General features: G+C 57.6%; 2 protein-coding genes across 2 annotated transcripts in view; both read left to right on the forward strand.

Annotated features, from left to right (window-relative positions):
- Nucleotides 1-405: 405 nt before the first annotated feature.
- On the forward strand, nucleotides 406-10,291 carry LOC130869233 (patched domain-containing protein 1-like). The gene is given in 8 exon segments (XM_057761230.1): nucleotides 406-785; nucleotides 5,531-6,218; nucleotides 7,550-7,731; nucleotides 7,733-7,939; nucleotides 7,999-8,178; nucleotides 8,180-8,221; nucleotides 8,223-9,251; nucleotides 9,254-10,291. Coding segments are annotated over 8 exon segments (2,457 nt in total). The 5' UTR covers nucleotides 406-749; the 3' UTR covers nucleotides 9,347-10,291.
- A 2,235-nt stretch (nucleotides 10,292-12,526) lies between these two features.
- LOC130869229 (patched domain-containing protein 1-like) overlaps nucleotides 12,527-14,640 on the forward strand; it is a 9,135-nt gene continuing 7,021 nt past the window's right edge. Inside the window, exons 1-2 of the mRNA XM_057761226.1 lie at nucleotides 12,527-12,553; nucleotides 12,713-13,181. Of these exons, the coding sequence (XP_057617209.1) occupies nucleotides 12,527-12,553; nucleotides 12,713-13,181 (496 nt within the window). The remainder of the gene's footprint in view (nucleotides 12,554-12,712; nucleotides 13,182-14,640) is intronic.

Raw genomic sequence — 14,640 nt, forward strand, 5'->3', positions numbered from 1 at the left:
GGTGCGGGGTTGCCGCGCCCGGCGGCGGCGGCGCAGGGGGAGCGCGCGGGGAAGAGCCGCAATTCTCCGCCCTCGCCCGCCATCCGGGGTACGGGGTGCGGACGGACGGACGGACGGGGCGCAGGGGTGGGGCGCGGCGGGCGGGCGGGCGCGCGGGAGGGAGGGGGTGCGGGGGGGGGACCCCGAAGCTGGGCGCGCGGCTGCGGGAGAGCGCCGGGCCCGCTCCTACCCCTCCCTCCTCCCCCTCCCTCCTCCCCCTCCCTCCTCCCCGCTCCCCCCTCCTCCCCCCTCCCTCCTCCCCCCCCCCCCGCCGCCGCCGCCGCCGCCTCCTCCGGCGCCGCCTCCGCCCCGCGCGCCCCCGCGCGCGCGCGCCAGGCCCTAGGATGCTCGGCGGCGGCGGCGCGGGCGGCGTGGGGGGCGGCGCGGGGGGCGGCGCGGGGGGCGGCGTGGGGGTCCCCGCGCGCCCGTGTCTGTTCCCGCGGCTGGGCCGGGCCGTGGCGCGGCACCCGGTGCTGTTCGCGTCGGCGCCGGTGCTGGTGTCGGTGCTGCTGGGCGCGAGCCTGGGCGGGTGCGGCGTGGAGCGCGGCGTGGAGCGGCTGCTGGCGCCGCGGCACAGCCTGGCCCGCGTGGAGCGCGCGCTCGCCGACCGCCTCTTCCCCGAGGGCCGCTCGCGCCACCGCCTCTACGCGGGGCTGCGGACGCCCGGGCGCTACGGCCGCGTCATCGTCGCCTCCGCGCGCAAGGCCAACATGCTGGACCGGCGCCACGCCGAGCTCGTGCTCAAGGTGAGGGCGGGGGGGGGGAGGTGCGGGTGTCCCCAAGCCTGGGTGCTGGGTGCACGATACTCCTCCTCCTCCTCCTGCCAACCGAAGCCTGGGTGCTGGGTGCACGGTACTCCTCCTCCTCCTCCTGCTAACCGAAGCCTGGGTGCTGGGTGCACGGTACTCCTCCTCCTCCTGGTACCCGAAGCCTGGGTGCTGGGTGCACGGTACTCCTCCTCCTCCTGCTATCCGAAAAGGTGCTGGGTGCACTGTACTCCTCCTCCTCCGCCTGCTATCCCAAGCCTTGGTGCTGGGTGCACGGTACTCCTCCTCCTCCACCTGCTATCCCAAGCCTGGGTGCTGGGTGCACGGTACTCCTCCTCCTGCCATCCCAAGCTTGGGTGCTGGGTGCACAGTACTCCTCCTCCTCCTGCCATCCCAAGCTTGGGTGCTGGGTGCACGGTACTCCTGCTCCGCCTGCTAACCGAAGCCTGGGTGCTGGGTGCACGGTACTCCTCCTCCTCCTGGTACCCGAAGCCTGGGTGCTGGGTGCACGGTACTCCTCCTCCTCCTCCTGCTATCCCAAGTCTGGGTGCTGGGTGCACGGTACTCCTCCTCCTCCGCCTGCTAACCGAAGCCTGGGTGCTGGGTGCACGGTCCTCCTCCTGCTATCCCAAGTCTGGGTGCTAGATGCACAGTCTCCTCCTCCTCCTGGTATCCCAAGAGGTGCTGGGTGCACGGTACTCCTCCTCCTGCTGCTCTCCCAAGAGGTGCTGGATGCACGGTCTCCTCCCCCTACCCCAAGCCTGGATGCTGGATGCACGGTCTCCTCCTCCTCCTGCTATCCCAAGCCTGGGTGCTGGATGCACGGTCCTCCTCCTCCTCCTGGTATCCCAAGCCTGGGTGCTGGATGCACGGTCCTCCTCCTCCTCCTGCTATCCCAAGCCTGGGTGCTGGATGCACGGTCCTCCTCCTCCTCCTGGTATCCCAAGCCTGGGTGCTGGATGCACGGTCCTCCTCCTCCTCCTGCTGTCCCAAGCCTGGGTGCTGGGTGCACGGTCTCATCCTCTTCCTGGTACCCCAAGCCTGGGTGCTAGATGCACGGTCCTCTTCCTGCTGCCATCCCAAGCCTGGGTGCTGGATGCACGGTCTCCTCCTCCTCCTGGTATCCCAAGCCTGGGTGCTGGATGCACGGTACTACTCCTCCGCCTGCTATCACAACTCTGGGTGCTGGATGCACGGTCTCCCCGTCCTCCTGCTGTCCCAAGCCTGGGTGCTGGATGCACAGTACTCCTCCTCCTCCTGGTACCCGAAGCCTGGGTGCTGGATGCACGGTCTCCTCCTGCTATCCCAAGTCTGGGTGCTGGATGCACAGTCTCCTCCTCCTCCTGCTATCCCAAGTCTGGGTGCTAGATGCACGGTCTCTTCCTCCTCCTGCAATCCCAAGCCTGGGTACTGGATGCACAGTCTCCTCCTGGTACCCCAAGCCTGGGTGCTGGACGCAGGGTCCCTTCTGTCTGCTACCCCAAGCTTGGGTGCTGGGTGCACGGTACTCCTCCTCCTCCTGCTACCCCAAACTTGGGTGCTGGATGCACGGTCTCGTCCTGGTACCCCAAGAGGTGCTGGATGCACGGTCTCCTCCTCCTTCTCCTACCCCAAGAGGTGCTGGATGCACAGTCTCCTCCTCCTTCTCCTACCCCAAGAGGTGCTGGATGCACGGTCTCCTCCTCCTTCTCCTACCCCAAGAGGTGCTGGATGCACGGTCCCCCTCCTCCTGCTACCCGAAGCCTGGGTGCTGGATGCACGGTCCCCTCCTGCTGCCACCCCGAGCCTTGGTGCCGCCGCCGCCCTCCCCAGGGCCCCCCGGTCCCGGCCCGCGCTGCCTCCGCCCTGGCCCGGCGGCGGCCGCAACAGTTGGGGCGGCGGCGGCGGCGGCGGCTTCGGTCCGCGCGCTCGGTTTGGTCGCCGTGGGCCTGGGGTCGGGGAGGCGCGGGGAGGGCGGGGAGGAGGAGGAGGAGGGCGGGGAGGACCGGGGACACCGGCCCTGGATTCGAATCTTCCGGCTACACCGGCCCTGGATTCGAATCTTCCGCCTCCCCGGAGCGCGGTGCCCGGGTCTGGGTTCGAGGGAGCGGGGAGACGGTGCGCGCGACTCCGGTTTTTCAGTGCCGTTTGGGACGGAAACGGAAGTTTCTGTGGGGGGAAAAAGAGAGAACGGGGCGGTGCGGTTCGGTTTTTGGGGTTTGCGTGAGCGCCGGATGCGGAGGAGCCAGGATGGGGCCGCGAAAGGGCAGAAAAGTTCGCAGAACTTCTTCTTTTATTTTTTTAAATTTTTTTAAAAATATATATATATTTATTTATTATGCACACGGAGGAAAACTTTCCAGAATTTCTTTTTTTTTTTTAAAAAAAATTTTATTTATTATGGATACGTCTCAGGGGAAGCCGAGGAGGGACGCCCGGACGCGGGAAAGGGGAGAGGCCGCGGGTGCAAAACCAAATAAAATCAGATAAAATCAGATAAACCAGAGGGAGGCCGCTCGGTGTGAGTCCCGGCGCGTGGCCACTTGAAAACGCTCCGTATTTTTTATTTTTTTATTTATCTATTTATTTTTTTTTACCAAATTATGTTTCTCCTTGAACCCCCCCCCCCCGCACCAAGATGTTTCCATTGGGTTTTTTTGTTGTTTTTTTCTCTCAGGCCACCGGGCACCTCAGACATTTTGCGATTGCGTGATTTACGTTTGCTTTTGACTGGTTCAAAACAAGCAAACAGCAGCAGCCTATAATGACAAAGATCAACGCAAACCCCGTTTTCGGCAGATCTACGGCAGGGGGATGGGAAGATGGGGACAAGCACCCCCACACCCCCCTTTTTTTCCCCTTTTTTTCCTTCCCTCTCCTCAACTTGGGGGAGCGGCCGAGCTCGAGCAGCGCCTGACTCTGGTGGGCGCTGCCGGGCCGCAGGAAGGAACCCGTTAGGGGCTGCACGGGGCGCTGGAGGCATCGTGGTTTTTTTTTCAGGAATTAGGAACAAAAATAGAGAGAAAAACGTAAAAAGGAAAAAAAAACATAGTGGACGGTGTTGTGGCCAAAAAAAAAAAAATTTTTTTTGACTTTTCAAAATGGGATTGAGAGAGCAGCAGGAAAAGTCTGTTGGAAATCACGTTATCTCGGTCCGGTTATATATATGATATATTAATATATATAATTTAATAAGGTTATAAATATGATATATTAATATATATATAATTTAATAAGGTCATATATATTTTATATATTAATATATGTATAATATAATAAGGTTATATATGTATTATATATATTATTTTCTTGGCTACTTTTCTCTGGTAGATACACAGATAGGTAGATGATCCATTCCAGATACCCCAAAATAAAACATTATTTTTAATTATCAATGCATTAAACGCGAAAGATACGCAGGGCTTTTGTTTTCCCGATCAAGCGCGGGGTCTCCGGCAGGGTCCAGGCTCGTCCTGTCCTCGGCCCCCCGCAGGCCCCGGCAGAAAAATCCGTAACTGTGACTTCAAAGCGGAAATGTCCCGGTTTTTATAGCTTCCCAGGCGGTTCCCAGACGAACGGCAGGTTTGTCTATTCACTCACGACCTCTGCACCCATAGCAACACATGTTTTTCAAAAACGTCATGATGATGGTGAAAACAATGGCCCCACTGGTGATGGGTGGGTGGAGGCCGGAGACGGTGCTGAGAATTCTTTTTCTTTTATTTTTTATTTTTTATTTTTATATTTTTTTTATTTTATTTTTATATTTTTTATTTTTTTATTTTTATATTTTATTTTTTTATTTTTTTATTTTTAATTTTTATTTTTATATTTTATTTATTTTATTTTTTTAGTTTTTTAGTTTTTATTTTTTTATTTTTATATTTTATTTATTTTATTTTTTATTTTTATATTTTCTTTTTTTATTTTTTTAGTTTTTATTTTTTTATTTTCATATTTCATTTTTTTTATTTTTTTGTATTTTATTATTTTTTATTTATTTTTGATTTTTCGAGACAGGGTTTCTCTGTGGTTTTGGTGCCTGTCCTGGAACTAGCTCTTGTAGACCAGGCTGGTCTCGAACTCACAGAGATCCCCCTGCCTCTGCCTCCCGAGTGCTGGGATTAAAGGCGTGCGCCACCTCCGCCCCGGCTTGTACGTGCTATTTTGTGTGTGTGTGTGTGAGACAGAGAGAGAGAGTGCGTGTGTGTGCGTGTGCGTGCGTGTGCGTGTGTGTGCGTGTGCGTGTGTGTGCACACTTTGGACTCCTCTCCGAACGTCCTTCCCTTTGTCCCGCTGAGCAGCGTAAAGAAAACACGGGGACAGGGCACCAAGCTCCACCCGGACACGGACGGACGGACGGACGGACGGACACAGAGAGAGAGACAGGGCGAGTGGGGAGCAGGGGGCTCAGTGGTTAGAGCGTCGCCTGCTCTCCCAGAGGTCCTGAGTTCAAGTCCCGGCATCCACATGGTGGCTCACAACCATCTGTAATGGGGTCTGGAGCCCTCTTCTGGCCTGCAGGTGCACACGCAGGCAGAATATTGTATCCATAATAAATAAATAGTAAAAAAAGAAAAATAAGAAAAATAAATAAATAAATACTAAAAAAATAAGAAAAAAATAATAAATAAATAAATATTAAAAAAATAATAATAAATAAATAAATATTAAAAAAATAAGAAAGAGAAAAATGAAATCTAACCGCGTTCTCTCTCTGCCCCCCCCCCCCCCCCCCCCCGCAGCTGCACGCGGCCGTGACCCGCATCCAGGTCCCCCGCCCGGGCTTCAACTACACCTTCGCGCACATCTGCGTCCTGAACCACGACAAGACCTGCGTGGTGGACGACATCATCCACGTCCTGGAGGAGCTGAGGCTAGCCCGCGCGGCCAACCGCACCAACTTCGCCATCACCTACCCGGTCACGCGGCTCCAGGACGGCCGCGCCGTCTTCAACGGGCACCAGCTGGGCGGCGTCACCGTGCACAGCCAGGACCGCGTCAAGTCGGCCGAGGCGGTGCAGCTCACCTACTATCTGCAGTCAGTCAACAAACTCCACGACGCCGTGGCCGCGCGCTGGGAGTCGAGCTTCTGCGACGCGGTGCGGCGCTTCCAGGCGGCCCACGGCCACCACGTGCGCGTCCTGCCCTACACCTCCGCCTCCCTCGCCGACGACTTCCAGGGCAGCACCCGCGTCGCGGGCCGCTACCTCCTCGCGGGCCTCGCGCTGGCCGCCGCCGCCGCCGCCCTGCTGGGCGGGTGCTCGGCCCCCCGCGGGTGCTGCTGCGGCCTCCGCCGCCGCCCCGAGCCCTGGCTGGGCCTCCTGGCGCTGCTCAGCCTCGGCCTGGCCACGCTCGCGGCCGCCGGCATCATCCACCTCGCGGGCGGGAAGTACAACTCGACCTGCCTCGGGGTCCCCTTCGTGGTGCTCGGTCAGTGCGGGGCCCCTCCTCGGGTTCATTTTTATTTGTTTTTTTTTGCTGTTTGTTGATGGGAGGGTGTCGGGGGGTGGGGGGGTCACGAGGTTCTTTTTCTCCAAGGACAGCAGAACGGTTCTCTTCAGACACCACCGCGTTGCCCTTTCCATGGGAACTCCCCGGCAGGGGGGGAGACGCCGGTGCGAAGCCCTCCAGGAATTTTATTGGATTTTTATTTTATTTTAATTTTTTTAATTTTTTTTATTTTTTATTCTTTTGTTTTAAGTAAAATTTCCTCCTGCTCCCCGTTTCCCATTTCCCTCCCCCTCCCCCACCCTTCTCCCCCTCCCCTCTCCTCCCCCTCTCCTCCCCCTCCCCTCCCCCTCCTCCCCTCCCCCCTCTTCCCCCTCCTCCTCCCCCTCCCCTCCCCCTCCTCCCCTCCCCCCTCCCCCCTTCTCCCCCTCCTCCTCCCCCTCCCCTCCCCCTCCTCCCCCTCCTCCTCCCCTCCCCCTCCCCTCTCCTCCCCCTCCCCTCCCCCCTCTTCCCCCTCCCCCTCCCCCCTCTTCCCCCTCCTCCTCCCCCTCCCCTCCCCCTCCTCCCCTCCCCCCTTTTCCCCCTCCTCCTCCCCCTTCCCCTCCCCCCTCCTCCCCTCTCCTCCCCCCTCCTCCCCTCCTCCTCCCCTTCCCCTCCCCTCTCCTCCCCCCCCCCCTCCTCCTCCCCTCCCCTCCCCCGCCTCCCCCCTCTTCCTCCTCCTCTCCCCTCCCCCTCCTCCTCCCCCGTCCCCTCCCCCCTGTGCCCCAGAGCACTCTGGGAGGAGCCACACACACAGTGCACAAGGGAGAGGAAATGAAACTAGGTGGGACTCGGCTTCTTTGTGATACCACAAAAATCATGGATTTTTATAAATCCACGCGCACGTGCACACGCGCACACGCACGCACACGGCAGGAACGCCAGCCCGGGTTCGAGGGGAGACCGGAGCTCGGCTCTGCGGGCCGTGGGGGCCACGGGACGGGTCCAGGTGCAGAAACGGACGAGGGGCTCAGGGGAGGCCCCGGATCTCCCGTCCTCCCGCCCCCCCACCCCCACGGTGCCATCAGTGCGAATCCTGCGGGCAGAAACCCAACCCGGCTTCCTCAGGCCCGGGGCGCCCTCGCCGGCCCGGATTCCGCTGCACCCCCGACGTGGGACCCCCGAAGCCGGTTGCACGGGGACCCGGACCCCTCCCTCCCCGCCGCCATCTTTGCAGAGATCCGCGCCTGCAAAAAATTTCCCTCTGACCTTTTTTTTTTTGTATTTTTCTCTTTTTTATTTTTATTTTTTCTCCCCGTTCCCCGCCTCTCCAGGTCACGGCCTGCACGGGGCCTTCGAGCTGCTCTCCTCGTGGCGCCGGACCCGCGCGGAGCAGCCGGTGCCGGAGCGCGCGGCGCAGGCCTACGCGGACGCCCTGCCGCCCTTCTCCCTCGGCACCGCCATGCACCTCGCCACCTTCGGCATCGGCGCCAGCGCCTTCACCGACATCGAGGCCCGCCCGCGTCTTCTGCTGCGACGCCTGCGTCGCCGTCCTCTGCAGCTACCTCTTCCTGCTCTCCCTCTTCGGCTCGGGCCCTCGTCGCCGCGGGGCACCTGGAGAGCCGGGGCGGCGCCTTTCGCACTCGGGACCGGGGCGGCCGCCTTTCGCACCTCGCGACCCGGGGCCCGCGGGGAAGCCGCCCTGGTTCCGACGCCTGCTGCCCGCCGCGCGGTGCTGCGGGAGGCCGCCGGGGAGGAGGCAGAGGCTGAGGCCAGAGCGGAGGCCGGGACGGAGGCCGAGGCCGCCGCAGCCGCCGCCGCCGCCGCCGTCGAGGGTCCCGGGTTGCTGGGCTCCGCGATGCGGCGCTACGCGGCGTGGGTGACGAGCACGTACGTGAAGCCGTTCGCGGTGCTGCTGTACCTGGCCTTCGTGTCCTTCGCGCTCATGGGCTGCCTGCAGGCGCGCGCGGGGCTCGGACCCGGGCTCGGTGGTGGCGTCGTCGTCCCCGCACCGTCGAGTTCGCGGCGGCGCAGCGCCGCTACTTCAGCGCCTACAGCCCCGTGATCGGCTTCTACGTCTACGAGTCGATCGACTACTGGAACGCCACCGTGCGCGACGCCGTGCTGGGCTTCACCGCGGGTTTCGTGCGCCTCTCGTGGCTCGACGGCTTCCTCGGCTTCCTGCGCGCGCGCAACGCGTCCGCCGCGGACCTCCCGCGCCGCAACCTCACCGAGCTGCTGCGGGGCCCCTTCCTGCGCTCGCCGCGGTACGCGCACTTCCAGGAGGACATCATCTTCGCCAAGCGCCCGCCGCTGCCGCCGCCGCGCCCCGACGGCGCGGACGCGGGCGGCGCGGACGGCGCGGGCGAGGACGTGGACATCGTGGCGTCGAGGATGTTCCTGGTGGCCAAGACGATGGACGCGGACCGCGAGGAGCTCTACGGCCTCCTGCAGACGCTGCGCCGCCTCTCGGTGACGTCGAGGGTCAAGTTCATCGCCTTCAACCCGTCCTTCGTGTTCCTGGACCGGTACGCGGCGTCCGTGGCGGCGCCTCTGCGGCACGCGGGCCTGGGCGCGGGGCTGCTGCTGCTGCTGGCGGCGCTGCTGGCGGGCGACGCGGCGCTGGCGCCCGTGTGGGTGGCGCTGGCGGCGGCGTCCGTCGAGTTCGGCGTCGTGGGGTTCCTGGCGCTGTGCGGGGTGCGGCTGGACTGCGTGGCCGTGCTCGGCCTCCTCTACGGCCTCAACCACGCCGCGGGCAGCTGCGCGCCGCTGCTCTGCGCCTTCGTGCCCGGCCGGGGCCGCACGCGGACGCAGTGGGTGCGGCAGGCGCTGGAGGCGCGCGGGGCGGCGGCGCTGCAGAGCTTCCTGTGCTTCGGCGCGGGGCTCTTTCCTCTCGCGGCGGCGCCCTCGAACCTGACCGCGACGCTCTTCCGCTGCCTGCTCCTCGTGGCGTCCGTGTCGCTGTTCCACTGCTGCGCCGTGCTGCCCGTGATGCTGACGTTCCTGCCGCCCTCGAAGAAGAAGAGGAGGGGGGAGGGGGAGGGGGGGAGGGGGAGCGGGAGGAGGGGGAGGGCGTGGAAATGGCGGGCGTGGACGGCACCCGCGTGGTCGACCAGATCACCACGGTGTGAGGGCGGCGGCGGCGGCGGCGCGGCGTGGGTCTCTCAGCCTTGGTCTCGCCGAGACCCCGAAAAAAAAAGAAAAAAAGAATAAAAAAGGCACTGGGGGCGGAGGGGGGAAGAAAATAACGGAGACGATGAGGCTGTCGGGGGCGGAATCTTTAAAGTCACGGAAGGAGACGGGGGTCGGGCCCCGCGGCGCAAGCAACGCGGCCGGGAAATCGTGTTCGCTGTCATCGGGTGGATCGAGGTTAATAAAAAAAAAAAAAACACGGGGGCCGGGGAGGTGGCTCAGTGGTTAGAGCATCGCCGGCTCTTCCCGAGGTCCTGGGTTCAAGTCCCGGCATCCACAACATGGTGGCTCACAGCCGTCTGTGATGGGGTCTGGCGCCCGCTTCTGGCCTGCGGGCGTAGACACAGGCAGAACGTTGTATACATGATAAATAAATAAATATTAAATAAAATTAAAAAAAAAAACCGAGGCTGGAAAACAGCAAGCGCGCGTGTGTGTGCGTGTGTGTGCGTGTGCGTGCGTGTGTGTGCGTGTGTGAGTGTGCGTGCACACATATCCGCGCATACACAACAATTTCAGAGGAAGAATTCAAGAATCCACAACACGAGGAGTCGAGGTGGGGAGGGAAGAGATGGGAAGCGCGCGCGACGGCGGCGGCGTACGCGTGCATAGAATTCTCAAAAACGACACAAACGTGGAATAAATACTAAAAAAACGGGGGTTTAAGACCAGGAAATTCCACGTCACAGACGCAGTCGGGGAGGCAGAATGAAGCGCGGAGTCCCTGCTGCGGTGTCTCCTTTTACGGAAAATAGACGTTTTTCCATGCATTATATTCCTTTTATTAAAATATTTATTTATTTGAATATTATTTTTTTAAATATTTATTTATTATGTGCTTTTTTAATATTTATTTTTTTAAATGTTTATTTATTATGTGCACAATGTTCTGCCTGCGTGTGTGCCTGCAGGCCAGAAGAGGGCGCCAGACCTCACTGCAGACGGCTGTGAGCCACCCTGTGGCTGCCGGGATTTGAACTCAGGACCCCCATGCACACCCTCTTGCCCCTCCTGAGACAACAAACCGGCATCCGAGGAACCAATCATAAAACAAAATCCCGCATAAGACAATAAAGCAAAAGGAAATGAACTCGTCCGTGCTTCCCCGACTGCGTCTGAGGCGGCTCAGGGGTTAAGGAGGGCGCGGCCTCGTCTTCCAGGGGTCCCGAGTTCGAATCCCGGCAGCCGCAGGGTGGCTCCCGGCCGTCTGTGACGGGGTCTGGCGCCCTCCGCTGGCCTGCGGGTGTGGACACAGACGGGGCACTGGATCCATAGTAAACAAACATCTTTTAAAAACAAACAAAAAAAATTGTGTCCATAATAATCGATAGATTATTTAAAAAAACAATGACACCTTCACACCAGTGCACATAAAATAAAGATAAATAATTTTAAAAAAGAAAGTAGTGACGAGGGTCGTACAACCTTCACCCGGCCACGGGGACAGTTGGGCGGCCTGGGCATGGGGGGGCTTCATCCCCGAGGAGGAGGGGGTGGGGATGGGGCGGCGGGGGAGGAAGGGGGACAGGAGGAGGAGGGGAGGGAGGGGGAACGGGAACGGATATGTCAAGTGAAAAAAAAAATTTAAAATAAAAAGCAAATGAATAAAAAAAAAAAAAAAAGATGAAAAAGGAACCAACCAGCGTAGGGTCTTTGGAGTCCGGACATTCCCCGTAACACACACCAAACTGCCTTTTTGCCCTCTAATTCGTGCTGGAAGAGAAAGGCTAAATAATTTTTTAAAAAAATATTTAGTTATTAATTATATATATATAATATATATATATATACACACAGTTTTATTCATACATATACATATATACAGTTTTCCCTACATGTGTCTGCCTGCAGGCCAGAAGAGGGCACCAGACCCCATGACAGATGGTTGTGAGCCACCATGTGGTTGCCAGGATTCGAACTCAGGACCCCTGGAAGGGCAGGCAGCGCTCTAACCACTGAGCCATCTCTCCAGCCCCATAAATAAATTTTTTTTTAAGAAAAATTTAATCGCTTGGGACACACTTAGATCAGCAGACGAGGGTAGAGGAAGGGAGACCGGACACCATGACGGCCCGTATTCAGAATTCTTCCATGAGGGATGGAATTGGGGGGCCGGGGAGGACGAGGGTTTCCGTCCCAGCACCGTCCTGGCCTCACCCCTGGGACTCCAGGTCCTTCGCTGCTGACTTCCGGCTACGTCACAAGCAATGCGGGGACAACGCGCGCACTAAAATGAGGCGTCAGGCGGATGTCTGTGGGTTCGGGGCCAGCCTGGGCTACAGCGTGGGTTCCCGACAGCCTGGGCTACAGCGTGGGTTCGGGGACCAGCCTGGGCTACAGCGTGGTTCGGGGCCAGCCTGGGCTACACCGTGGGTTCGGGGCCAGCCTGGGCTACAGCGTGGGTTCGGGGCCAGCCTGGGGTACAACGTGGGTTCGGGACCAGCCAGGGCTACAGCGTGGGTTCGGGGCCAGCTGGGGTACAACATGGGTTCGGGACCAGCCAGGGCTACAACGTGGGTTCGGGACCAGCCAGGGCTACAGCGTGGGTTCGGGACCAGCCAGGGCTACAGCGTGGGTTCGGGGCCAGCCTGGGCTACACCGTGGGTTCGGGGACCAGCTGGGCTACAGCGTGGGTTCGGGGCCAGCCTGGGCTACAGTGCATGAATCGACGGTAATCCACCCTGAAAGGCGCCTTTGACAAGTTCGCAAAACACACAGTTCTTCTGCTCGGTTGGGCCACTACGCAGGCGCAGAAACTCGGGGGGGGGGGTTCGGGGGGGGGCGGAGCAAGTCTCGTGAGGCCGCGCCCTGGTTCGCGCGCCGTTTTTCGCGCTCGACTTAGCCGCTTGGCGGCCGGGGACGTTTTTTCGCGCTAGCTCGCTCGGTCATGGCGGCGCGAGTCTCGCGAGGCCCTGGTTCTCGCGCTCTCTAGCGCACCGTTTTTCGAGCTCGCCTTAGCCGCTTGGCGGCCGGGGACGTTTTTTCGCGCTCGCTCCCTCGGTCATGGCGTCCCGAGTCTCGCGAGGCCCTGGTTCTCGCGCTCCCTAGCGCGCCGTTTTTTCACGCTCGCTTTAGCCACTTGGCAGCCGGGACGCTTTTTCGCGCTCGCTCGCTCGGTCATGGCGGTGCGAGTCTCGCGAGGCCTGGTTCGTGCGCTCCCTAGCGCTCCGTTTTTCGCGCTCGCTTTAGACGCTCGGCGGCCGGGGACGCTTTTTCGCGCTCGCTCCCTCAGTCATGGCGCCCGAGTCCTCGCGAGGCCCTGGTTCTCGCGCTCCCTAGCACGCCGTTTTTCGCGCTCGCCTTAGCCGCTTGAGGCTGGGGACGTTTTTTCGCGCTCGCTCCCTCAGTCATGGCGGCCGCGAGTCTCGCGAGGCCGTGGTTCTCGCGCTCCCTGGCGCGCCGTTTTTCGCGCTCGCCTTAGCCGCTTGGTGGCCGGGGACGTCTTTTCGCGCTCGCTCCCTCGGTCATGGCGGCGCGAGTCTCGCAAGGCCCTGGTTATCGCGCTCTCTAGCGCGCCGTTTTTTCGCGCTCGCTTTACCCGCTTGGAGGCCGGGGGACGCTTTTTCCGCTCGCTCGCGCGGTCATGGCGGCGCAAGTCTCGCGAGACCCTGGTTCTCGCGGTCCCTGGCGCGCCGTTTTTCGCGCTCGCCTTAGCCGCTCGGCGGCCGGGGACGCTTTTTCGCGCTCGCTCCCTCGGTCATGGCGGCGCTGACCCGCGGCCGCCGCCGCTGTTTGTGCCGCGGGCCCGAGCTCTGCGGGCGATGCACCCCGGAAGTGAGGTGGGGGTGCGGCCACCCCGGAAGTGAGGTGGGGGTGCGGCCCGGCGCCCGCTCTTCCCCAGGTCCTGAGTTCGAGTCCCGGCCTCCGCCCGCAGGCGCGCGACCGTCGGTGATGGGGCACCGTGTGCAGACGGGGCACCGTGTGCAGAATAAATGAGTATTTCAGGACAGAACGTGGAGGGTTCGGGTCTTTCTAAAAAATAATGGATATTGGAATTTCTAAAAAAAATGTGTATTGGAATTTCTAAAAATGGATATTGGTATTTCTATAAAAAAATGGATATTGAATTTTGAAAATAATGGATATTGGTATTTCTAAAAAAAATGGATATTGGAATTTCTTTAAAAAAATGGATATTGTATTTCTAAAAAGAATGGATAAAGAATGGATATTGGAATTTCTAAAAAAAATGGATATTGGAATTTCTAAAAAAATGGATATTGGTATTTCTAAAAAAGTGGATATTGGAATTTCTAAAAAAAGAATATTGGTATTTCTAAAAAAAATGGATATTGGTATTTCTTAAAAATTGGATATTGGAATTTCTAAAAAAAAATGGATATTGGTATTCTATAAAAATAGATATTGGAATTTTAAAAAAAATGGATATTGGTATTTCTAAAAAAAATGGATATTGGTATTTCTAAGAAAAAAAGAATATTGGTATTTCTAAAAAAAATGGATATTGGTATTTCTAAAGAAATAAAAATAAATAAAATTAAAAAAATAAATAAAAATATAATTCTGTTGGAGGCCAGCCTGGTCTACAGGGCTAGTTCCAGACCGGAACCAAAAGCTACGGAGAAACCCTGTCTCGAAAAACAAAAACAAAAAAAATTATTATTATTATTATTTATATATATTAGAATATAAATGAATTTAGAATATTTAAATAAATTTAGGATATTTGAATAAATTTAGAATATTTAGTTGAATTCAGAATATTTAAATTTAGAATATAAATAAATTTAGAATATTTAAGTAAATTTGGAATATTTAATTAGAGTTTCAGCGGGGGGGGGGGGACTCGTTTATCTGCCGCCTCCGTGAGGTGTTTTTTTTTTTAATCTATTAATAGTTCATTCACTCAAACGTGTTTTTTTTTTTTTTCATTTTGATTTGTCTTTTCGCCTCTCAGCGCCCTGGCCTGCCCGACCGAGGAGTTCCGGTCCTGGCCTGGTCAGTGTCCGGCTCTGGGTATCCGGAGTGGGAAGGAAAAATTAAAACATGTCCGCTAAAAAAAAAAGTAAAATAAAAATTAAATAAATAAATGGGGTATGTGAAAAAAAATAAAGTGAAAAATAAATACATAAAAATAAAATAAAATCAATTGGGTCTGTGTATATACCTGTATTTACGTCCTTTCATGTGTGGAAGGAGTTGATTTTTTTAAAAAAAAAATAGTAAACGACGGGGTATGTGAAAATAAATAAAATAAAATAAAAATAAAAAA

Source organism: Chionomys nivalis, unplaced genomic scaffold, assembly GCF_950005125.1.
Source record: "Chionomys nivalis unplaced genomic scaffold, mChiNiv1.1 scaffold_109, whole genome shotgun sequence".
Lineage (NCBI taxonomy): Eukaryota > Metazoa > Chordata > Mammalia > Rodentia > Cricetidae > Chionomys > Chionomys nivalis.